The 26034-nt window shown below is 34.0% G+C and overlaps 1 protein-coding gene across 2 annotated transcripts in view; it reads right to left on the bottom strand.

Annotated features, from left to right (window-relative positions):
* The window catches only part of LOC120413063 (gonadotropin-releasing hormone receptor), an 80322-nt gene that overhangs the window by 4890 nt on the left and 49398 nt on the right, over nt 1–26034 (bottom strand). For both annotated transcript variants that reach the window (XM_039573767.2, XM_039573766.2), the window contains exons 4-5: nt 9277–9482; nt 2461–2591 (exon numbers count right to left, since the gene is read on the bottom strand). In XM_039573767.2, coding sequence (XP_039429701.1) covers nt 2461–2591; nt 9277–9482 — 337 coding nt within the window. The remainder of the gene's footprint in view (nt 1–2460; nt 2592–9276; nt 9483–26034) is intronic.

The following is a 26034-nucleotide window of genomic DNA, read 5'->3' as shown; positions in this document are numbered from 1 at the left end:
AGAAATTCATGGTTTTGATTTCCTTAAATTCTACCAAATTTTTATATAAATTATCGATTGTTTTGATGTTAACAGCTTATTTGAGACCTAAAGAATGCCATTCACTAACATTTCAGTTCAAATTTGTGCGATTCATTAGCAAAAACGAGTGTCCGGATTTCGAATCAGCTTTTATCAGTGTCCGGGGTTTGAAGCACAACAAGTCATTTTAATTTCCAAATTATGATGAAAAATTGTTAGAAAATACATATTTTGCATGCATTATCTTAAAACTGACTGTTAATACTAAATCCTGATGATATTTCTTCATTTCCAACTTATTACATGATTTTTTGTCAGCTATAACGAAAATGATATGCTACTATGTATCCGGATTTCGAATCATGAACGTTATGCAAGCGAAAAGAACCGGGAAGAATTGTGAGGAAAGATAGTTACGATTTTGCTCACTGTCTTGTCCCGAGCTTAATAAACTCAAACCCCGCTGGTTTGACACCAACTGTTGCCGAACGAACGGGGACACTTTTTAGTTTGAAACCCCTTGGACTTGGAGTTCACACACACTACCAAACGTTTGTTTTGATAGTGTGCGTGAGCGTCGTGTAAAAAGTGACAGTTCGTCACTTTTTAGTTTGAATTTGTCTAACCAACGGGGTACAAACTAAAAAGTGTCAAACTAAAAAGTGACCAACCACCGGGGGTCGAGTGTATTTACTTTAAGGGGTTACATACATGTAGAAAATCACAAAATTTGATATTACAGAAAATTTATCAAATCCGCTTAAAAATGATTTTCAATCACTCCTGAAAGTTTCATACAGACATTTTATGATTAAAGTAAGTTACAGACGATTTAAGCTGAAAATTTTGCCATGCGCAAGGCGAACTGTCAAACTTTGCGAGCGTTTTTCTCTGAACACCGAGTTGATTTACGGGTGCCACGATAAATATCTCGAGATGGGATAGATCAAATTGGCTGAAATTTGGGGTGTAGACTCTCAAGACATATCCCGTGTGCATGACGAAGCCCGATTTTGAAATTTTGCATTTTAAAAAATACAATATTTATATGTTTTATATGAAAAACATAAAAATGTTATTATCTTTTTTTGTAAATAAACCTTTTGAAAATCGGCCTTCGTGATGCACACGGTTTAATGAGTCTTTACCACAATTTTTAGCCGATTTGGTCAAGTGTTGAGATATCGTGGCACCCGTTTTTTGAAACTGCTAACTTCATATAGCTGTATCTCGGCAATGATACAACCAAATTTCTTCAAATTTATTTTGTTAACAGTTGAAAATGTTTTTTTTTTTATTATTCTGAAAACAGATTGAAAAAAGTTTAAGTTTGTGCTCAAACCAACCTCTGACATTTTTGCCGATTTACATGTACGCAACCCCTTAAAGACCAAAAGGCTGAAGTAGGAGATTGAGTTTTATTTATAATTTATGATTATTTAATATGTAGCCTACCGGATTTTTCACTGTGTAAATTGAAATATTTCATGTAACATTCTTCTAGGATATTTTACTCAATATTATCGTTTAAATTGCTATTCTAAACCACTTTTATTTACTACTTTCTTACAGCAGAGTAATCGCCTTTGACCTCATAAAGCAAACTCAAGGGAAATTGAATTGAAATAATAATCAAAATTAATACATTCTGCGCCGCTCGTAAGCCTCTTACCCCAGACATTAATTAGATTCTTCCAACATTGTTACTCTTCGATTTTGTCCGATACACGTGCTCCATTTAGAATAGCTCCCCGGCGAAATACTACAAGGAACTGACCGGCATATGACCGGCTTCTCATAGTTCACACCACATAAATCAGCAATCAAGCTGGGAAGCTGGGCAGGACCAAAGATCAATTTATGGCTATAACTGACTGCTGTTACAGTATATTAACGATTACTACACAATGTGCTAGGAAAAAAAGTTTCCGTTTATAGCATATTGCGATACCAATTGGTACTTCTTACACGCTGGGTAGACTGGGTGAGACATAGACAAATAGACAAAAAATTAAACATTTTTTTGCGAAAGAACTCTTTTTTTTGCAAATAAAAAAGTGAAAGGAAGGCTCAAGCAAGAAATGAGCGAGATAGAACGAAAAAGAGAGAGAGTTTTCTTAATTTAACTCAAATCAAACAGAAAATCACTTTTCGAGAAAACTTGAAGTATTAGAGTTACAATTTAGGAAAAATATAACAAATAAAAGTTACGAAAAATTGTCTAATATTGTGTTGCGTGTGTGTCCAAAACTAGCTCAATGGCCCCCCGATCAAATTGCCAGAATAAATTGAGTACAGTCATTTATTCTCTGTGATATGTAAACGTGCGATGCAATCGAGTAGAAAAGCGATAAAAAGCGCTCCTGACCTCTCTGGCTAGCTTGACATGCTCGCGAAGCACAAACACACACACACACGGAATTGGCACACCCAATTTACCTTACATGTTGCTTGTACTGATTGTGCCGCCTCCGGATCGGGATCAGATGGAAGGCGCCATATATCAGCGGGTTAATTAGGCTGTTGGACATCCCGAAGAAGAAGATGCCCGTTTGGAGGTCCTCGACGAGCTGGGTCACGGAAGAGATAAGAACAAGAAATGGCACGTTGGCGTTGTAAATGGGCGTTAGAGTGGTTAAATGTTAACATTTTTAGATATTTTCATACTTTGTTAAATGAAGGGGAAAAATGTAATGTGGAAAATTACATAGAAGAAATTTGGAAAATGAAAAGGATTAAAAAAAGGAAAACATGAAAAAAATAAAGATAGGAAAGAGAAAAGATTGAGAAAAAGAAACTTTTTTTTTTGAAAATCTCGAACCACATCTGTCGTGGACAATTTTCATACAAAAAAACTTTTTGGACAATCGTCAACCCCCTCCCCCCTCTAACGTGTCTACTTGGTTTATGGATGGCCCTAAAAATGCTTGAAAAGATAGAACAGAGAGAAAAGAGTAAGATTGTAAAGTGGAAAGATTGCAGAAAGGAAATATTTCAAAAAAGAAACATTAAGATCAGTAAAGATTGGGAATAGGGTAAAATAAAAAAATAAAAAAGGAAGATGAAAAAAAAAACATATGGAAAAAGAAAAGATTGGAAAGACGACAGATTGTAAAGTGGAAAGATTTGGAAGAGGAGAAACTAGAAAAAGGAGGAAAGATAAAAATTAGAGCGTCCAATTTTCCGGGGTTACAAATTTCCCGGGAAACGGAAAATTTTCAACCAATTTCCCGGGAAATCCCGGGAATTCCCGGGAAATTTTAAATTTATTGAAAATTGTTATGATGTTGGTTTTGGTCAGTATTATGCACCTAAATTGTAAAGGACAGCGACTTTAATGGCTAAAACAAGTGTCAATTAGCAGCTCGACTTAATGAAAAAAATCATACAACTTGAAGAAATTGTTTTTTATTTTGTTTTATAAGCTCCAATCGTACAATAAATCAATAAATTATCTTAGGTGTTTTTTGATGAGAAAAAACCCTTAAAAATTTAACTTCTCGTGTTTGTTTAACTGCAAACAACATAATGTTTTCAAATATTTGGAGCAAATTTGAAATATATGTTTACATTTTTTGAGCACCTCTCAAACAATATAAAGTATTTTTAAATGTGTTTTTTTTATAGTTTTATATGCCACATGGTTTTCAGGTTTTTAATTGACGATAAATTAACGTCACTCCACATTCAGTCTTACAATTCTGTAGTAACGGTTCAATAGGGCAAATCTGCGATTGTAAAAAAGCAGTCTATCCCTTCTTACTTGAAGTGAACTGTCACTTGAGCAAAAGGGATGGACTGCTTTTTTTACAATCGCAGATTCGCCCTATTGAACTGATACTACGGATTTTTTATATTTAACTTTCTAATCCCCATTGTTACTTCAAATTGTAATTTATTGAAAACATGGTATTAAAAGAATTGATGTAAATCTTCTTGAACAACATTATTTGAAAAAAATTGAGAACCCGTTTGATTTTCAACACATTTAATTATGGAGCAATTCCAGCCCAAAACAGGAATTTTTCAGGTACTTTTTTCTCGACCCTCTCTGATTTCAATGAAACTTTGTAGACATGTTATCCTACGCTTATATAAGCCATTTTTATGTATATGGAGCCAGTTCCACACGATAATGACATTTGAGAAGGGCGTAAGTGTTTTAAATATTTTTGTAATTCGGAATTTTAATATTTCTGTATCTCGAAGCCGTTGCATCGTATCAAAAAGTGGTCAAAAACAAACTTGTAGGAAATTTGACGGGCTTTTCGATAAAAATACACTGAAAGAAAAAAACACTCAACTTTTATGAGATTTTTTGATTTTTAAGTTTAAAAGTCAAATTTGAGGGGGAGCCCACGATTTTTTTTCGTTCAAAATTTTTGTGAAGATAGCCTAAGATGTTACAAAAAGACTCACGAAAAATGCAGGATGGAGCATCTCACCTAAAAAAATACAAAAATCATTTACTAAAACTGTTTTTTTGAAAAGTGCTCTAAACGTCAAAATTTTCAAAAACCGAATACGGGAATCGATTCTCCAGACAATTTTACATAAAAGTCTCCATATTGACTACTGTCCTAAGTCCAATCATTGTGAAGTTACAGCGGTTTTAAAAATAAAAATGTTGAAAAAATAGGGTTTTTTATGGTTTTTGGCAATTTCTATATGACAGACTTGATTTTTCAGTCTCGTAAATATTTTTACCGGAACGCTCGTCCAATTTTCCATAAGTTTGTCTTTGACCACATTTCAATTAGATGTATGGACTTACAGATATAAGCTCGAGTATAAGCTAATTACATTGCTCATAACTGAAAACATCATATTTTTTCAGTGTAGTATAGTAACCTGGATAGTAAATTAGCTTATATCTGTAAGCCCATACATCCAATTGAAATGTGGTCAAAGACAAACTTATAGGAAATTGGACGAGCGTTCCGGTAAAAATATTTACGAGACTGAAAAATCAAGTCTGTCATATAGAAATTGCCAAAAACCATCAAAAAACCTATTTTTTCAACATTTTTATTTTTAAAACCGCTGTAACTTCACAAGGATTGGACTTAGGACAGTAGTCAATATGGAGACTTTTATGTAAAATTGTCTGGAGAATCGATTCCCGTATTCGATTTTTGAAAATTTTGACGTTTAGAGCACTTTTCAAAAAAACAGTTTTAGTAAATGATTTTTGTATTTTTTTAGGTGAGATGCTCCATCCTGCATTTTTCGTGAGTCTTTTTGTAACATCTTAGGCTATCTTCACAAAAATTTTGAACGAAAAAAAATCGTGGGCTCCCCCTCAAATTTGACTTTTAAACTTAAAAATCAAAAAATCTCATAAAAGTTGAGTGTTTTTTTCTTTCAGTGTATTTTTATCGAAAAGCCCGTCAAATTTCCTACAAGTTTGTCTTGGACCACTTTTTGATACGATGCAACGGCTTCGAGATACAGAAATATTAATATTCCAAATTACAAAAAAATTTAAAACACTTACGCCCTTCTCAAATGTCATTATCGTGTGGAACTGGCTTCATATACATAAAAATGGCTTATATAGGGGAGAGTGGGGAGACTTGATCCCCTTTTTTTTGTATCGCACATAACTCTGTCAATTTCTCACAAAACTATGATCTTTTTGCATGAATTGAAAGCTTGAACATTCAACTATGTTTGGCTGATAAGGGTATTTCATCAGATAAACTCTTCGAATCATGCCAAGCGTTTTAAAAATATATTTTAAAGCGGCATTTTCAAAATGTTGGGGGTAATTTGATCCCCCTTTAAACATTTTGAAAAAATCTTAAGCAAAATATTTTTTATTCATCCAAACTTTTAATTTTCTATAAGTTACAGCAATTTCACATTAAACCTGTACGTTTATGTTCACAATATAACAATTTTAGCATGCAAAATATTTAAAAACTTAAAATTTTCTTTTTTTAGACCAAAATTGAGCATGTTTACAAAAGCTGGTAATTTTTGTTTACAAAACTTTTGAAAAATGGTTCAAACTGCAATAAGTTATGTACAACTATACTAAAGGAAACTATGTACGAAAACCCAGCTCAATTAATTAATCTTGAGGCTGATTCCAGTGACTGTAAAAATGCAGGGATCAAGTCTCCCTAAACGTACTTTTTTAAACAATTGTTTGTAAAAATAGTATGACGATAAATTTAACGTCAAATGCGTAAGGGTTTTGGAGTTGATATGTTTATCAAACAATTCATGTATAAAAAATATTTTTTAAATAATTTTTGAGTGTTTTCTATACTTATCAAAACAAAGAAAAAAGATCTCTTGGAAGTTTTTTGCAGCACTTTTTCGAAAAATGTGTGTAGCTTAATCTAAACATTTTTTATTTTTTTTCTTTGTTTTCTACAATGAGTTTTTGTCAATTTCGCACAACTTTCTAGAACAAAGCTAAGTGTTTTACCCACATGCTGACGAGATACAGGCTTGGGATCAAGTGTCCCCGGGGATCAAGTCTCCCCACTCTCCCCTAAGCGAAGGATAACATGTCTACAAAGTTTCATTGAAATCGGAGAGGGTCGGGTACAACCGATTCCCTATTTGGCATGGAATTGCTCTATGGTAAACAAAAACGTAAAAACTCACACCAAATAATCTGTAAAAAGCTTACCTTAATTGTAATAGTTTATTTTCACTAAGCAAGATCTATTTCCAGTTGCTTAAGAAATTAATGTTAACAGAAATAAATCTTGAAATCAAAATTTCTGATAATCTGAATAATTCTATATGAACTGAACAATAAAATAAACAAAACAAATTCAATTGAACAAAATCATGATGAGTTTTCCATTTTTTTCAGACCAACCAAAAAAATGGTTCCAAAAAGTTAAGAAAAGACACACTTTTGCTTATATTTCGGGAATTCCCGGGATTTTTTTCCCGGGACGGGAAATTGGACGCTCTAATAAAAATATTTGACTGATATGGAAATATCAGGTTCAAGGCGGGTTCGATTCCCGCCTTATCCTCCTGGCCTTCTATCGGATGGGGAAGTAGAACGTCGGTCCATTTGCGTAAAAGAAGTTTTGGGTGACTCACCACACATAACCTTCGGACGTCTAGAAATGAGCAGAAACTTGCAACAGAGCCCACAAAAGACCCGGGGTCGTTAAAGTGGATTGCTTTGCTTTGGAAATAAAGAAGATTAGATAGGGACCATCCATAAACCACGTGGACACTTTATTGAAAATCTCAAGCCCCCCCCCCCCCATTGTGGACAATTTCCATACAAATCATTTTTTTGTATGGAGCGTGGACAATCGCCAAGCAACCCCCCCTCCCCCCTTGAGGTATCTACGTGGTTTATGGATGGTCCTATAAAAGAAACCATGGAAAACGGAATGGAATATTTGGAATTATGAAAGATAGGAAAGTGTAAGATTAGAAAGCGGAAAGATTGCATTAAGAAATTATTTCGAAATTTCGAAGTAGAATGATTGAAAAGAGTAAAGGTTGAGAAAAAGAAGATTAAAAAAAGAAATTGCAAAAAGGGAAAATAATAAAACAAGAAAACTTGGAAAAGAGAACGTTTAAAAAAGAAAGAGAAATTGGAAAGATTAGAAAAAAATATGAAAAAGGAAGGCTTGGGATGAGAAAAGATAGCAAAGAGTATGATTGGAAAGAGGAAATATTGAGAACTGGAAAGAGTGCAAATAGAAGTGATTTGAAAGAACTTTGATTAGAAAAAAGAAAAGATCGGGAAAAGGAAAAAAAATAATTAAGGAAGTAAAAGTTGGAAAAATGGAAATTTGAAAATATGGAAAATATTGAAAAAAGGAAAGTTTGGAATGAGGAAAGATAGGAATGACAATGAGTAAGATTGGAGTAAAGAAGAAAAATCAGAATAATGATAGTAAAAAAGAAGAAGAAACAAGATTATAGGGAAAAAAGATTGTAAGGGAGAAAGATTAAAAAATTAGAAGGTTGGAAAGAGGAAAGATTAGAATTAATAAATATATTGCAAAGAAGAATGATTGAAATCGTTTTTTAAGAATGATTGCGAGAAGATAAAAAAGAGAGAACAAAGATTGGTAAAAGAATCAAAAATATAGAAGAATGGAGGGTAGAGAGATTGAGAATAGATAGAGTATTCATTTTGAAAAAGAATGATTGAAGAGAAAAAATATTCAAAGGAAGAACTATGCAAAAAAGAAGATTAGAAAGCAGAATGATTGGAAATAAAAAAAAAGATTTAAAGAAGCAATATTGGAAAGAAAAGGGATTCAAAAGAACGGTTGAAAAACAAATAAAGGAAGAATTATTGGAATGAAGAAAGAAGAAAGAAGAAAGAAGAAAGAAGAAAGAAGAAAGAAGAAAGAAGAAAGAAGAAAGAAGAAAGAAGAAAGAAGAAAGAAGAAAGAAGAAAGAAGAAAGAAGAAAGAAGAAAGAAGAAAGAAGAAAGAAGAAAGAAGAAAGAAGAAAGAAGAAAGAAGAAAGAAGAAAGAAGAAAGAAGAAAGAAGAAAGAAGAAAGAAGAAAAAAGAAAGAAGAAAGAAGAAAGAAGAAAGAAGAAAGAAGAAAGAAGAAAGAAGAAAGAAGAAAGAAGAAAGAAGAAAGAATAAAGAAGAAAGAAGAAAGAAGAAAGAAGAAAGAAGAAAGAAGAAAGAAGAAAGAAGAAAGAAGAAAGAAGAAAGAAGAAAGAAGAAAGAAGAAAGAAGAAAGAAGAAAGAAGAAAGAAGAAAGAAGAAAGAAGAAAGAAGAAAGAAGAAAGAAGAAAGAAGAAAGAAGAAAGAAGAAAGAAGAAAGAAGAAAGAAGAAAGAAGAAAGAAGAAAGAAGAAAGAAGAAAGAAGAAAGAAGAAAGAAGAAAGAAGAAAGAAGAAAGAAGAAAGAAGAAAGAAGAAAGAAGAAAGAAGAAAGAAGAAAGAAGAAAGAAGAAAGAAGAAAGAAGAAAGAAGAAAGAAGAAAGAAGAAAGAAGAAAGAAGAAAGAAGAAAAAAGGAAGAAGAAAGAAGAAAGAACTCATTTTTGTTTGACGGTGGTTTTGATATTTTTCGAAGCAATGAGCTTTCCTAATGTCCTATAAAAGTGACAAGACTGACCACCGAGAGCAAACATGAGCTGGACAATGAATTATACGAGTGCGGCCTTCACTCAAATTTAATGGTCGTCGTGGGCCCGTTAGACATTCAGCTCATGACAAGATAAAAATACACTCCCAAAAGAACAAATTGTTGCGAAACATGATGCCCAAAGTTCAACCCCACCCTGAAGGCCAACCTACCCCGTCGGTCGGATCGAGGAACATAAATATCAGCATCATGATGTAGTACGGCGTCCAGCAGACAATAAACACGACCACGATCACGACCGATATCCGCAGGGACTTCATCTTAGCCTTGTGGATCAGCCGTTGACGGTTCGTGTCCGAACGGCGGTAGTAGGACCGGTCCACCGCGGACGTCTCTATCCGGAAGATCTTCTCGCTACCTGTAAGATTGTCATAAAAAATTTAAATGTTTATTTGAGTACAACTGATTTAAAAGAAAACAATTTAATAAAAAGCCTATTTATTAATACATCACGCGATTTTGACTCTTAACTTGTTTTCATATTCTAAGAAAGTTAATTTTGGCCCCGACTTCCATAAGTGCTTACAAAACATCTTAAATCGCATTCCATCTCCTCGCTGGAATGGCACGTATTGCATGTAAATCTCTTCCGAGAAGGTTAAGCAACGTATACAATTCTACAGCGGCACATTATCGTATAAAACACAAAATAATAAACTTCCTAGCATGTTGCTGCTCTTAAAGGGGCCAGGAGTGATGTCCCCGACTCAGAGCGAGAACGCACCGACAAAGACAAGTACCCTTTTAATTACGCCTGGCGCTTTCAAATTAAATCACTTATTTTGGCCCCTAAAAATAAACACCACCGCCATCGTTGTTGGAGGGAAAGCCCCAAAAGATGAGAACGAGCAAAAAATTTACTCTTTTTCATTAGAGTTTTTTTTTCTCCCACAAGACTACGTTCAAGTGACTTGAGGAGTTGTTCTCTGAGAACTTGTGTTTGCCGATTTTTCTTTTAAGACGAAGATGGTAGATTACCAACAATTTTGGTCAACGTCACTTGTGTGCTATCTCAAGATAAAAATGATTTGACTCTTTACAACTCAACCCTGAAAATTCACCAAATATCAATTTGTGAAGCAATTCGTACCTTTAAAAAGCATTTGAAAGAAGAACTTACGAAAATTTAAGGGTTGGAAGTTTGTCTTGTTCTAAAAATGTATTTTTGTACTTTAACATTTTCTAAATTTTATGTGAAAATAAGTACAGTCATGCCTCGGTTTAGCACCGCATATGGGGGATGCAAAACCGAGGCGTGCATAACCGAGGCACAGAGCTTATGGGATTTTGACTATATGGGAGACATTGGCTTTAATCGTACGAAAAATCATGCAAACATCAAAAAATTATAGGGTTATGGAATCGGTATGATGTCAGCTATCCTTAAAATTATTATTTCAAGAAATTTTTCACAAAAATACGTATTTTTCCTGTATTTCGAAAATGCATTTTTTTCTCTAAAAAACCAAAAATATATTGTTATTGCAATATGGGTATCAAATGATCAGGTTTTTCATACATTTTGGATGTAATAACAACATTTTTAGAAAATACTCAAAATTTTCACAAAACTACGTCTTTTCAAAAAAAAAAAATCTCAAAATTTAAATTTTTACAATGTGAGCATCAAACGACCGGGATTTTTCAAACACTTCGAATGTAATAACAATATTTTTTGAAAATACTCAAAATTTTCACAAAACTACGTATTTTCGAAAAAATACTCAGAATTTCCGTTTTTACAATGTGAGTATCAAACGATCGGGATTTTTTCATACATTTCGAATGTAATAACAATATTTTTTGAAAATACTCAAAATTTTCACATAACTACGTTTTTCCAAAAACATACTCAAAATTTCCGTTTTCACAATGTGGGTATCAAACGATCGGAATTTTTTCATACATTTCATACATACAACTGAAATTTTGAAAAGTTTTGCGAAAATACGTAGTTTTGTGAAAATTTTGAGTATTTTCAAAAAATGTTGTTATTGCATTCGAAAAAAAAATCCCGACCGTTTGATACCCACGTTGTAAAAACGGAAATTTTTGATATTTTTTTTGAAAATACGTAGTTTTGTGAAAATTTTGAGTATTTAAAAAAATATTGTTATTACATTCGAAATGTATGAAAAAATCCTGATCGTTTGATACCCATATTGTAAAAACAGAAATTTTGAGATTTTTTTTCGAAAAATCGTAGTTTTGTGAAAATTTTGAGTGTTTTCAAAATATGTTGTTATCACATTCGAAATGTATGAAAAAATCCCGATCGTTTGATACCCATATTGTAAAAAACTGAAAATTGGAGTATTTTTTCGAAAATTCGTAGTTTTGAGAAAATTTTGATCATTTAAAAAAAAAGTTGTTATTACATTCGAAATGTATGAAAAAATCCTGATCGTTTGATACCCATATTGTAAACACTGAAATTTTGAGTATTTTTTTTTCAAAAATACGTAGTTTTGTGAAAATTTTGAGTGTTTTCAAAATATGTTGTTATTACATTCGAAATGTATAAAAAATTCCCAATCGTTTAATACCCATATTGTAAGAAAAATCCAATCATTGCAATAACAATAATTTTAAGTATTTTTTCAAGAAACATTGTATTTTCAAAATACAGGAAAAATACGTATTTTTGTGAAAATTTTCATGAAATTTTAATTTTAATGGATAGCTGACAGCATCCCGATTCCAAAACACTATAATATTTTGATGTTTGCATGATTTTTGTAGATTGTAGAAAATGTGAAAATATACAAAAAATTGTGTCTTTATAAACATGACAAAACATCCATAGGTAAGGTGGTAGAATAAGCCAAATACTATCAAAAACAAACATAAACTAAACAAGATAAATGCAAATAAAACTCTAAAAATGGAACTAGAAAATCATAAAACAAGAGAAGTAAAGTAAATAAACACGGAAACAAAATTCCGAGAAAAAATTGGGTGCAAGAGGGTTAATCAATTTGCTAAGATCATTGGTGGTTTTTAGTATAGAAAGCACTGAAAATGGTTTCTCCATGGAGTAGTTTAGCTTCAATGATATTTTGTTATTTTCCTGAATGTATTCATACATGTTTTTATTTCAAAAAGTGAAATTTCATGATATTTTTAGATAAAAAATCAATCTTAAAAGTAAAACACTTTCATTTTTAAAAGAGGACTATTTGCAATATAAACCGTTTTAAAATGTTATTCTAGATTTATTTGCTTTATATTCATCTTAAATATATTTTTTATGACAATGAAAATCTGATGAGCATGAGCATGAGAGACCACCCATGGTTGTCTCTCCGTTGCTAAACAGAACCGTAATATCCTTTCAGCACGACCGATCATAGTAGTGTTGGTATTCTCGCGCTCTCGCGAGAAAAAATCCTTTCTCTCGCCCCGAGTCTCGAGCTACCGAGAGAAACTCACCGATTGCCCGTGCTCTTCTCCGCTCGCGAACGGGCTTTCTCTCGAGCCAGAATTGTCTGTTAGCGAGAAGTTGAACGTGTTAGAAACGAACCAAAAACAACAAAGCGATTGAACTTACACCTCTATACCATCGCCTGGTTTACATTCATAAGCCTGATAAACAAATTGAACGGCTAGCACGAGGCGCTCGCGAGCGCTCACGGTGAGAGCAAGAACGTGAACGGAAATGCGAGCGCGAGCGAGAAGAGAAAAGTACTACAAGTTCTCTTCCTCGCTCACGAACGAGAAATGCAATTCTTTTCCTCGCTCGAATTCCAATACTGGATCATAGGCTTCGACGATCTAGTGATGTTTCCCTTATCAACAGCATGTATGAATGCGTTGAAAAGATAAAAGACTACGATTTCTGAAACTAGATCAGTTGCGAATAGGTAACAGTCATTGGCCACCAACGGCGCCCGCCATGTCAGTTTGTAGATCTCGATTTAAAGGGACAGGAATGTTAGTAAGCACATGTTGCTACTAGGGCAGCTGGTTTACCCTTACACCCACAAGTGCTAGGAACCTGAAAATTGGCTAGTAAGGTAGGGTGTTTGGTCAGGATTCGCCATAGAAGATGATGAAACAAAGTGTTTGTTCAATGCGTTTATATATTAATCTCAAGGCAAACAATCGGATGCTGCGGATAACTGTTGTTAAATTTTTAATGAAATGGTTTAATCTTAGACAGCCGACTGTGGAAAGATAAAGCCAAATAATGTTTATTTATAGAATGACACAGCGAAATTGCAAAAAGATACTTAAGTGAGAATGTTACCAAATATTAAGTCACTTACTCCACAGAGAATGTTGCCCCGCGTTCTTTACGACAATGTCGAACAACAACGAAAAACGCTTGTTTGCATCTCCAACAGAGGGAATGTAATTTCTTCAGAAAGATTTGGCCCGTTCTTGGTAAAATCTATTTGCTTGTACCGACACCAGACACCTCCTAACAGAGTGGATGTTTGTGGGAACGTTCTGGTATTTCTTGGAAAAAGCCTTTGTAATTATTCTTCGAAGCTTCAAATCCCTAAATTGCTTCGTTAAATGACGATTGACGAGGGTGCGGGATTTTTTACCGGTGATTCCGTTTTGGCATCATTATTTTACATGTATTTCGGGTTTATTTTAAATGAATATTGATTGATTTTTATTTTTTTTCGGAAGGTCAACCTTTTTCAAATCCAAATAATTATCATGCTTAGATAAGGTCGACTGGTCGGTCAACTCTTTGCAGTACATACTTTAAAAACGTTACTTAATCCACCTTTAGGTGGTTGGTGCCTTCCTCATATTCATAAAGTCAATACATTCAGTAAAAATAGCAACATTCCCCCTTAACATGTTTAACAAATCAACTTTATTACTCATTTCTTTTGATATGGTTCGCAGACCATCAATATTTCTGGCTCATCGGCAAGGTCTGATAAAAATACCTATCCAACGATTGTTCGCATGGAAGATTCAGACAATATTTTTATCACAATATCTGAAATCAAACCTCTAAAAAGTGTATAAATAACACTTAAGTGCCAATAACTTTTAATAGGGTTGTCAGATCCTTGATGTTTTAGGCTCATTTGAAAGGTCTTTCGATTATCTAACTAACGATGGGTCGCATGATAGACCCGGACATCATTTTTACTGAAATATCTGAGATCCGGCCTCCAAAAAGTGTAGAAATAACACTTAAGTGCCAATAACTTTTGATAGGATTGTCAGATCCTTGATGTTTTAGGCTCATTTGAAAGGTCTTTCGATTATCTAACTAACGATTGGTCGCATGATGGACCCGGACATCATTTTTACTGAAATATCTGAGATCCTGCCTCCAAAAAGTGTATAAATAACACTTAAGTGTCAATAACTTTTGATAGGTTTGCCAGATCCTTGATGTTTTAGGCTCGTTTGAAAGGTCTTTCGATTATCTAACTAACGATGGGTCGCATGATGGACCCGGACATCATTGTCATTGAAATATCTGAGATCCGGCCTCCAAAAAGTGTATAAATAACACTTAAGTGCTAATAACTTTTGATAGGATTGTCAGATCCTTGATGTTTTAGGCTCATTTGAAAGGTCTTTCGATTAACTAACTAACAATGGGTCGCATGATGGACCCGGACATCATTGTCATTGAAATATCTGAGATCCGGCCTCCAAAAAGTGTATAAATAACACTTAAGTGCTAATAACTTTTGATAGGATTGTCAGATCCTTGATGTTTTAGGCTCATTTGAAAGGTCTTTCGATTATCTAACTAACGATGGGTCGCATGATGGACCCGGACATCATTTTTACTGAAATATCTGAGATCCGGCCTCCAAAAAGTGTATAAATAACACTTAAGTGTCAATAACTTTTGATAGGATTGTCAGATCCTTGATGTTTTAGGCTCATTTGAAAGGTCTTTCGATTAACTAACTAACAATGGGTCGCATGATGGACCTGGACATCATTGTCATTGAAATATCTGAGATCCGGCCTCCAAAAAGTGTATAAATAACACTTAAGTGCTAATAACTTTTGATAGGATTGTCAGATCCTTGATGTTTTAGGCTCATTGGAAAGGTCTTTTTAATACCTTTCTGAAAATGTATAACATGACAGGGTTTCTTACAAAAACCACCCTTTTTACAATCTTCCGGACATACGCCAAAATCGTTTTTTTAGCATAACTTTTGAAGTACTTTACTAAACTTCATAATTTTCAATAGGGACTTATGGGACCCCAAGACGATCGAGTGCATATTTTTTGGTGCACAGACCCACATCCCTACACACACACACACAGACAGACATTTGCTCAGAATTTGATTCTGAGTCGATAGGTATACGTGAAGGTGAGTCTATGAGGTCAAATTAAGAAGTTCATTTTTCGAGTGATTTTATAGCCTTTTCTCAGTAAGGTGAGGAAGGCAAAAACAAATGCCTCGCTGAAAAGCCCCAGAACAAAGGATCAAATTTCCTACCCCTTAACAACAACAAAAAAGACCTAGAAGATGGATCAATTAATTAGAAAAAGGACGTCATGCGACAGTTCCATGCACCGTGGGCCAAGAGTCTTTTTTTCAAGTCCCAAATCACTTTTGTCTCTTGAGATAAATTGGATTTGCGTGAACCTTATCTCATTCGTTCATTGAGGGGGGAAACGCAGCTTCCAAAAATATCGAAGCAATTGAAATGCCGACGAGGAAAATGAGGACGATCTCGAGCTGGCACATTTATGGCTTCACGGCATTTCTTTTTTTTCCGAATCGCCATACACAACCAGATGTCTTTTGAGGTCTTATAGATTTGATTACGGAAATGAATGAATGTCAGTCATAATCAGCCTCATTTATGCTTAACAAGTTTCGTGCAGAAACTCATGACGTCATAATGATGAAATGCATCTTTAAACAGAGAACAGAAAAAAATCTCAAGTTAATAATTCGTACCATTTTCCGAAGCAAGCCGGGCACGTCCCAAGAAGACTATTAAAAACCTAACCTCAAAGAACAATCATCAGCCGGGGGGGAAACCACCGAGTAACGTGATTAACCTTTTGGTCACAGACGGACCAACGGGACAGACTTTTTGACATTTTGCAGCCCAATTCAAACACTGTTGCATCCAACTGATGTCCTTCTTCTAATCTTCTCAGCAAACGGAAAACTTTTCTCATTTTCGTGCTCACGTGCTGCCACAAGAAATGCATCTGTGACTGGCCAAAGTTTGTGTCTGTGGTATTTCTTGGAGTCGTATCTGAAGTGCTCTGCTGGTACAATCGTATTTAAGGATTGAGTCGGAGTTTAAATTGTAAATAAAATAAAATTGTAGGTTATAACTTTGCATTCAAATGAAACTATGTCCATTTATTTCTCATATTCGAAAAAGCTATTTTGCATAATTTGTTTGTCCGTTAGGAGTTTCCATATAATTTCTGAAGTTTATCCTCCAAAATAATAATTCAGCAATTCCCCACGAAAACAGCATGATTCGAAAAAAAGTTCTTCGATCGAGCTCAAATTTTTCTGGGGGATCCTTGGCCGAAATAATTAGACCCGTATTTTTTTGTTTGGCCATTAGGGTGACCTACGCCGTGTTAGGGTGGTTTGAATAATGGCAATTTTCGTCGATTTTCGCAAAAACCGCTTTTTTCAAAAAGTCATATCTCCGCGCCATTTCATCCGATTTTAGCTGTCCTAGACGCAAAAGAAAGGTGATTAGTTTGGCTATTTGGGAAAAATAGTAAGAAGTTTCAAAAATCTAGCTTAACATTTGAAAAGGTCGTATGAAAACTTAAAATGCTGTTTTGAAGGTCTCGGGATCAAAGAGCCTATGTCTGAAAATATTTTTATCGGATTCCTCGGAAAATTTCACATATTATATCAAAAAATGGTGAAGTTATGTTTTCGATACTCTGAGATACGATTTTTTGAAAATAAAAACTGGGGTTTTCGACGCGCCGCGCGAAAATGGGAAAATGACAAAAACGGAAAAAATCGACTTTTTTCACTAAAACTGCGATAACTTATACATGTTAGGGTACCAAAATTTTTGTAATTAAAAGACGCAGACGGGTACTAAAATTTTCGTAATTAAAAGACGCGACTTTTGGTAGCATAACATCTATAGGTCATCGCTGAAATTTTAAAGTTATCGCAGTTTTAGTGAAAAAGTCGATGTTTTCCCGTTTCCGTCATTTTCTCATTTTTGCGCGTGGCGCGTCGAAAAATCATGTTTTTATTTTCAAAAAATCGTATCTCAGAGTATCGAAAACATAACTTCACCATTTTTTGATACGTTATGTGAAATTTTTCGAGGATTCCGATAAAAATATTTTCAGACATAGGCTCTTTGGTCCCGAGACCTTCAAAACAGCATTTTAAGTTTTCATACGACCTTTTCAAATGTTAAGCTAGATTTTTGAAACTTCTTACTATTTTTCCCAAATAGCCAAACTAATCACCTTTCTTTTGCGTCTAGGACAGCTAAAATCGGATGTTGGTTGGTTGGTTAAACTTTAATTTTCATTAAACTTTGAAGTTTTTCGAAAAAATATTTTTTTTGCCCCCTGATTTTTGAGGAAAACTCTGTCCGGCTTCTGACGATGCACAGAAAAAAAATTTAATTTTGGATGGTCGAAAATTTGCTAGGTTGAATATTACCTATTTTTGATTAATATTACAAAAAAAAGGTGTTAAAATGTGTTTCCTGATGTAATATTACATATTTTTTTCGACACGAAATCTGTCGCAATTTCCTGATGAATATTATCATAAAAGCAGCAAGACATTTTTTCTCTGTGTGCACTACCTTCCCTTTACTAAGCAATCGAATCCAGAAGAGAAACGATCACCAGATGTGTTTGTCCGAGCCGGGATTTGAACTCCGATCTACCGCTTACGAGGCGGAAGCGTTACCAGGTAATTTTTGTAGGTTAAATTAATAGGAGTCCATTTTCGGAAAAGTCAGGATTTTCATTGTCCTATATTGGATCCTCTAAATTTTGCTCAAAATTGAGCAGTTCCTGGCGTTATTTCAGTAAAATTCCTTAAATTACCATAAATTCGACTTACAGAAGTGAAATCATCACTCAAAAAATTGATGGATTAATGGAGAAATGCTGATTTGTTGATTTGATTTGACAGAATGAAAAATCATGTCAATTTTCATCAGGTAATGATGACAGATTCTGTTTAAAAAAAATGTAATATTTCATCAGGAATTTGTTAAAACTCATCAGTTTCTGATGAATTTTCATCAGGTTAAAATTTTTACACATTTTAGAAGTTAAATTATACAAAAAAGAGGCAATATTCAACCAACCAGAATTTCAGCCTTCCGAAATAAAAATGATTTTTCTGTGTAGTTGACAAATAACAATTAAGTGTCAGAAACAAATTGTTTTGAATGATAATGAACATGCTAAATAAATGCACTTTGCAAGATAAAATGTTGGTGTCCTTTACAAAGCGGCGAGCCCAACATTTTATTTAGACAAACGAAATAAATCCCAAAAATATTTCTGAAAAAATAAGATTTGTCAAAACACTCTAATCGTAAACCAACCTTATTTTCAATCAAATAGCCCATTCTCATCTGCACAAAAAAAATCTTGTGAATACTTCAAAGCCCAAGAAAGGCACCATTTTTCGGAATATATTTTTTCTATTTAATTTTGCGATTTTTTTTATTTTTTTAAAGCTGATCAGAACCAATGATTAAGATCCTGTACAATTTTTCTGTTGGGGGTGGGTTACCCAGAAAAAAAATTTGTCCAATTTTGGGTTGTGCTAACAATGTTCATTTTTAATAATAACACAAAAAGCACATTGTAGTGATTTTTCAGACATATTTGAATAACTTATTATCGGTGTGTTTTGGTTTATTTCCGGTTATCTCATCGCACATTTTATGAAAACTTATACAGGATACGCCCTCAGGGGTCTCAGATTACCCTATTGTACAGTTTTCGATTCTGAGTCGAAAGCTGGTTTTCTATGAATTAATTTCGCAAAGATAGCACGTCAAGAACGATCAATCAACGAAAATCTAATTTGATCTCCGTGACCTTTAACAATCCCTTGCAGATGGTGTTTTTCATACATTCATGTTTTGTATGCCCAGACTCTTGTGAATTACTGTATGGGTTCTAAATGTGCTAAAACATATCCTCAAATGACTTTTAAGCAATTGCCTTTGATGTTATGAAGGCCATTTTCGCCTGGTTACACCATCACCCTCACCATCGTGATAGTAAAAATGAAATTAGTCAAAGCTCTCCCCGAACAGACGGTAATAACTAAATTCATGCCATTTCAATAACAAATACTGTTAAAATATCAGAAAGTGATATGGAAAATTCTTGCAAAATCCATTTTTGCATAAGAGTTCAATAACAGTTTATGTTATCATAACAAAATTTGTTATTGGTCTGATATTGGTTGAAAGCCAAAACAACTTTGGAATAACGTTTTTTGTTATGGACGAATACCTCCAACTGTTATTGGGATGATCGGATTAGTTGTTAAAATAACAAAAAATAATAACAAAGATTTGTTCGAAGAATAACTGAAAATGTGATTAGTCTGTTATTACAATAACAATCCAATAACAAAAAAATCATAACGATGAATAACAAATCCTGTTATAAATAACATAAAATGTTATTGGCCTAGTATTTTCAAATATCAAAAATTGTTATTCCCAAGTTATTTCCGTCTGCTCGGGTCTTCAAGACTTTCGCACCATTTAGCTCAGCGTAGAGTGCTTTCTCTAGTGTGGTAGAAGTGTCTATGAACCAGAACTCGGTCGAATGCATATTGATGGGCTTCGGCATCATGTAGCAACGACGACGACGACGGAAAAGTTAATTGAAATTCTAGCCGGCTGGCGAGAAGGCAGTGAATAATAATTGCTTTGAAATTTAATTTAGCCAGCGTATTTACCCCTGGATTATTGTTTGTCCTTGGCCGCGAACTACCCCGGCCGGTAGTAGCCGTGGAAGTCCCCAGTGGTGGGCACCACGAAATATTTTGGTTTTAGTTTTCAAGTTGCGCTTTGAACTGGCAGCATGAGTTTAAAGTACCCCTTTGCTAGTTGTGAAATTATTGAGTCACTCGGTCTTTAAAATTGTATTGCTGTGAGTTTTTTTGTATCGTTGATAAAAGTTTCATTTTATTTAATGATTTTCTGGTGGTTTTAAGTTATCTTCAATAAGATAAAAAAAAACATTTTTTTTCCTGGCTCAAAATAAGATCCTTCAACTTTGTCTTTCTATGATTTCTTTAATTCTGAATCCATCAAAAAGTCAAATTTGAACTTAACTTAAGCGTTTTTTCATGTTTCCGGTGTTTTTTTTTAACGAAATAAATATGCAATGAACTTTTCGCTTGCTCTCCGCATGTTTTTCGCTTTTATTTTTTAATTTTTTTAGGTGGATAAAACTTAGTCCATCGATTCTAATGTCAAGGTTGCAATTTTTCTGATTTCAAAGAAAACTAAATTTTCAGGTTGATATATTTCGGAAAATAAACTTGTTTTATATTTGTAAAAAAAAGTATACATTAGAGTGTAACAAAAATGACTTTTTTGGCGGGCATTCAAGGGTTTGTTCCGGTGGGCATACTAAGCTCAAATCCAAAATATGAGCTTGATTGGACGTAACAGGAGCTGGCGCTCCGCCCTTCAATTTTAAATGGGATTTAACCCGTAAAAAAGATTTTTTCAAAAATGTCACTTTTTGAGGCATTTTGGCCACTGAAGCGTTTATTTTCAACATCATTGGCGTGTAGGCCAGATCCTTGCGCATCTTTTGGTATATATATAACATTGAAATTTGGAGCACCCTGGTGCTCGGTACAGGCCTTCAAAGTTTGGCATTTTTTCGAAAATCGGCCCCGGCAAAAAAAATATGCGTCGCGCCTCGCGACGCCCTAGACGCCATTTGATTTTGCCGGGGCCGATTTTCGAAAAAAAAATCCAAACTTTGAAGGCCTGTACCGAGCTCCAGGGTGCTCCAAATTTCAATGTTATATATATATACCAATAGATGCGCAAGGATCTGGCCTACACGCCAATGATGTTGAAAATAAACGCTTCAGTGGCCAAAATGCCTCAAAAAGTGACATTTTTGAAAAAATCTTTTTTTTACGGGTTAAATCCCATTTAAAATTGTAGGGCGGAGCGCCAGCTCCTGTTACGTCAAGCTCATATTTTGGATTTGGGCTTAGTATGCCCACCGGAACAAACCCTTGAATGCCCGCCAAAAAGTCATTTTTGTTACACTCTAGTATACATCCTTGTGCATCTTGAACCGAGTAGCTGATAATTTTCTGGAAAATTTTTATTTTTTGACTTTGACGACCTTAGTAACTGAGATAGAATGAAAATAAGGAAATTTGTTTGTTTCTGATTGCTACCTAATAAGACTTCATTTGTCAATGAACGATATCTATGAAATTTTAAATCAAAAATTTTATTTTATTTTTTCAAAATAGCGAGAAAACTCACTTAGATTTGCTTTTTTGACATTGAAAATGGGATTTTTTATAATTTGCTTTCTCTAAAAAGCATACCAAATTTGAGCAACACATGTCTTTTGGTGAGAAACATTGGAAAGTGATAAACATTGAATAAAGAAGGGGAAATATGCCCATTTTAAGCCTAATAAGCGGTCGTGTTTAAATGATGCTGGATACTCTAGATTTTTCCTTGAAATTCACTAAAACCAAGTACACCAACGAGTAGAGCAACTTTTTGTGAACATTTCTGTTAATTTTCACTTTTTTTAAAGTTATGCTATTCCTTTTACAAGCATTTAAAAAAATATTTCAAACATGCATTTTAATCAGTCGAGTGCATTGGGCCACGCCCATTTTTCTATTTTCAGATTAGTTCTTTTTTTTCCAGCGCTCTTTTGGGACTGCTTAGTGATGCCAAAATTGATGAAATTTTAAGCGAACACGAACACGAAAAGTAACATTTATAGCGAAAGTTTCCTGGCAGCACTTGCGCCTCAGCATGTTGGTGGTGTTGGTGGCCACCCTTTGTTCTTTATTTGCCTTCGCTCCTCGCTCGGTTTTCTTCAGCCTTCGATTAGAATGGGTATTCAAAATTCATACGTCAAAAGACTTTGCGCGTTTGTTTTTTCGATGGTGCTTGCTAATTATTTACATTTTTCGGGATTATTTTTCAAGTGAATGACTATCTAATGTACAAAAGAACATGTTGCCGGTAGTTGGAAGCAATTTTATATCTTAAGCGCTTTGAAATCGTTAGCACAAGTAAAAAGATTTTGATGGCGACTTTCGTTAAGCAGTTAACCTCATATCTTGCGTGTGGATGTGTGTGCCACCAAAATGATGAGAAATGGTCTCGCAAAATAGAAATGTTGATCAAAAGTGCATTAAATTTGATCTTTTTGGCCAGTAAATGGCATAAATTTGCGTGCTTACTCGAGGCGGTGCTGTTGCTGGTAAGTTTATAGCCTAAATAGTATTTTTTGAGCTTTAATCGAGCATAAAACTCTCCATATGACGAAGATAGGTGTTTGATTAGAAAAGGTATTTTTCCCCTAATTAGCGAAAAAATTGTCATGTCGAAAGCGTAAAATAATCGCAGCAATTTGAAAATATTTATTTCATACAATACATTTTTGAACAAAAATGACTTTGTCTTGAAAATTGTGCACATAATTAAAATGTGAATAAAGTACTATTGGAGTGCAAATTATGTTAAATAAGTACTTAAAACTCAAAAATATTTTTTGAGACATAAATTGACTGAATCGACTTAAATTGGCAAACTTGTCGAAATAAAAATGTCCGCCTTGCACTTAAGTTCAAAAGTTGGAACTTTTGATCCACCAACACACATAGGAAAGTACAATAATCTAAAAGAGGGAAAGTTTGTCAAAATCGAGTTATTGTGATAAAAGTTTAAATAAAAAATTGAATTTGGATGTTTTTGTTCTCAAAATATATTCAAAAGTGGTCTACTCTAAATATGAGCCGATTTGGTCAAAACAATAATAAGATTACATAGAACCCTATTATTGAACATGTTTACTTTATACTAACGTTGCTTAGCCAGTTTCTGACTAAATATAACACAAATTGAATTTTAAGAGATTTTAAAATATTCAAATCTTAGTATAAACAACCACCTTAAAAATTTTATTGACTGTTTCTTGAAAAACATGGTATTTATTTTCCAATTTTAATTATGGATTAGATTGAAGTACATTTTTACAGTGTACAATACTTTGTTTTGTTCATTAATTGTCCAACCGAAACAGGTTCAAACAGTGCTGTAAACCGCTCAGTGTAACGAAATTGTACCCTGCTGAAATAGGCTCGAAATTTAGTCGGAGTGTTCTGCTGGTTCCGGGAGACATTTAAACATATTAAATTTATGCTAATCAGCGTGAGCAGCGAACAGATGCTGAAAATATTTTGTTGCGAGGCATGCTCTGCTTTTAGCCTAATAGTTTTATTTTGCTGATTGAATTAAATTTGGTATTTTTTGCATTTCCATTAGTTTTGAAGAATAATGGAGAAAAACTAACAAATAATCATTTTGTTACACAGCAAAAAAAGTAGCAGTCCAGTTGCATTTAAATAGCCTGAATTTTTTAGACGCGGGTTAAGGCGCCAGTGCTTACTGTTGTTGCTTTTATTTTTTTCACTGTGTACCTTTAACTGCATGCTAGGAACATCTTAGTTAGAGTAAGTAATCCGATTATAGTTCTCTAAGGAACGATATGTTGCGTTCAGCGACTCAATGGTTGGATGCTGCGTATGGCAAAACAATAAATTATCATTTTCTTCAAGCTTATTTGCTAACAGGGCTCCTGGGCATCGTTTGAAATGTGATGTAACGATCGATTCCTAACGATTGCGTATTTATTATAATTTGAAGCAAATCTCTTAGAGCGTTTTTGTAGTTACATAAGCACATGAATATCCAAAACGTTCTCTAATTATTTTCATTTCACAAAAGCCATTTTAAGCACTTGCCAAAGCATTTAGATTTATAAATTTATCTTAATTTGAGAAAAAAATATTCCGAATTTGAGATTTTCCCTTAAAGATTTCCTCCGCTTTACTAACCTACTATCGTTCAAACTGAAAGGATGCTCCAGTTGCAAAGGCTGCTGATTGCTCTCTGAACCGAACACCAGATTAACGACGGCCGTATACTTCAAGGAACACAGAAAAGGCATCCGGGACGGAGGACTAACAATTTTATCTCTTTTTTTCGCAAATGGAGCATTCAAGTTCAAGTTAATCCTGTTGGCTGAGGCTGGTGGGATTTTCTCCGTTCGCGTTGCTCCCGGTCTATTGTCGTGTAATCGGTTTAACATCGGTTGGTGTATTTTTTTATATTTAATTTTATAAAGCTTGCCAATAATTTGAGCTGGGCAATTATTGACTCCGCTTACTTCTTTTTATATGTAAACTAACTTTTGAAAATTTAATTGCGGTGCTTATTTCATTTCCCACAATGCAATTTGTTTTGCAGTAAATGAGTAAGTAGCTATATGTTGCGAGATATTTTTTTCGAAGTTTATTTTGTGGTAAATGCACTCAGTTTGAATTGCAATCGTTTTGTTTTGCTTTAAATAATTCACGTTACTGTTTGTAAACGTTTGAGCAATCACCATTAAATTCATGTAACGCTCAGACTGTATGATGTGAGAAAACATTTTTGTTAATAATACGGATTCGGAATGATGCAGTTGCCAGAAGACAAGCTGAAGGCCTGCGCTCCAAACGTGTTAGTAAAGTCATCAAATGGGTGTAATCTACCCGAGCATGGGTAAATAACAAAGGAAATGCGTAATAATACCTTTCTCTGGTATCAATACCAAATTTTGGTATTTCTGGACCCTTTAAAATTTGTCTTAAGGATTATGCAAGAGCAAAATGTGGTATTATACCAATTTAAGGTATTGTTTTGATATTGCAAAACTGCAGAATTTGTCAAAAGTCGGACACAAAGTGTTTTATCAAATTCCTCTGAAACCATGGGAAAATTTTGACCAATTTTGACAAAATAATTAATTTTGCGCTAAAATGATGTCTCAAAGCGGTTGCCTTTATTGAAAACCGGAAATTTCAAATTTGATTCTAAACATTTTTGATATACCCCCTAAAGAAATTACTTGAAATTGTGGAAAATTTTCTAAGTCAGGATGCAACATTTTGGTATTATTTTGGTATTGATCAAATTATGGGAAATTTTTTATAAACTTTGACGAGATAACTAATTTTGCGCTAAAATTACTTGAAAATGTTAAAGCTGATTTTCATTTTTTTTATTTACCCACAAAGTTTTTTTTTAAATCGTTGAAATTTCTCTAAGTCGGGATAACCAAATACTTTGAAAAACGAGTCAATCGACAGATTATTGAATTTTGGTGAATTTCAATCCAGTTTCATTTTAATAACACTTATTTTTCAATCTTGTTATTTTTCAGAAGCTTCAAGAACTTCAAGCACAGGCCGTTCATCAATGACAAATGCATTCGATGTGGTGAAGAATATCACTAAGAACAACTTGGAATCAGCAAGTTAGTAGATTTGGCTGTTGCATATGGATCATTTCTGTTTTTTCACTAACTGCAAGTGGTGCACTAAAAAATTGTATGAAAATACCAAATTTTGGTATTACTTGTGCAAAAAACAGCGACCAAAATGTGCCTTTGGTTGCCAAATGGTAAAATAACATGGAATCATACCAAAATCATGTAGGTATGTGGAAAACCACAGGAATACCAAAACCTGATTTTCCAAGGGCGCGGGAATACCTAAAAATAAAACCATGGCAATACCAAGTTTTGGTATTCAAGCAATGTTCAAAAATCCAGAAGACCTCAACTTGGTATTGAAATGGTTTTATTTTTAGGTATTATTTTACCCTTGGAAAAACATTGTTTGGCATTG

The sequence above is a fragment of the Culex pipiens genome, chromosome 3, assembly GCF_016801865.2.
Source record: "Culex pipiens pallens isolate TS chromosome 3, TS_CPP_V2, whole genome shotgun sequence".
Classification (NCBI taxonomy): domain Eukaryota; kingdom Metazoa; phylum Arthropoda; class Insecta; order Diptera; family Culicidae; genus Culex; species Culex pipiens.
This window is presented reverse-complemented; position numbering and strand designations above follow the sequence as displayed.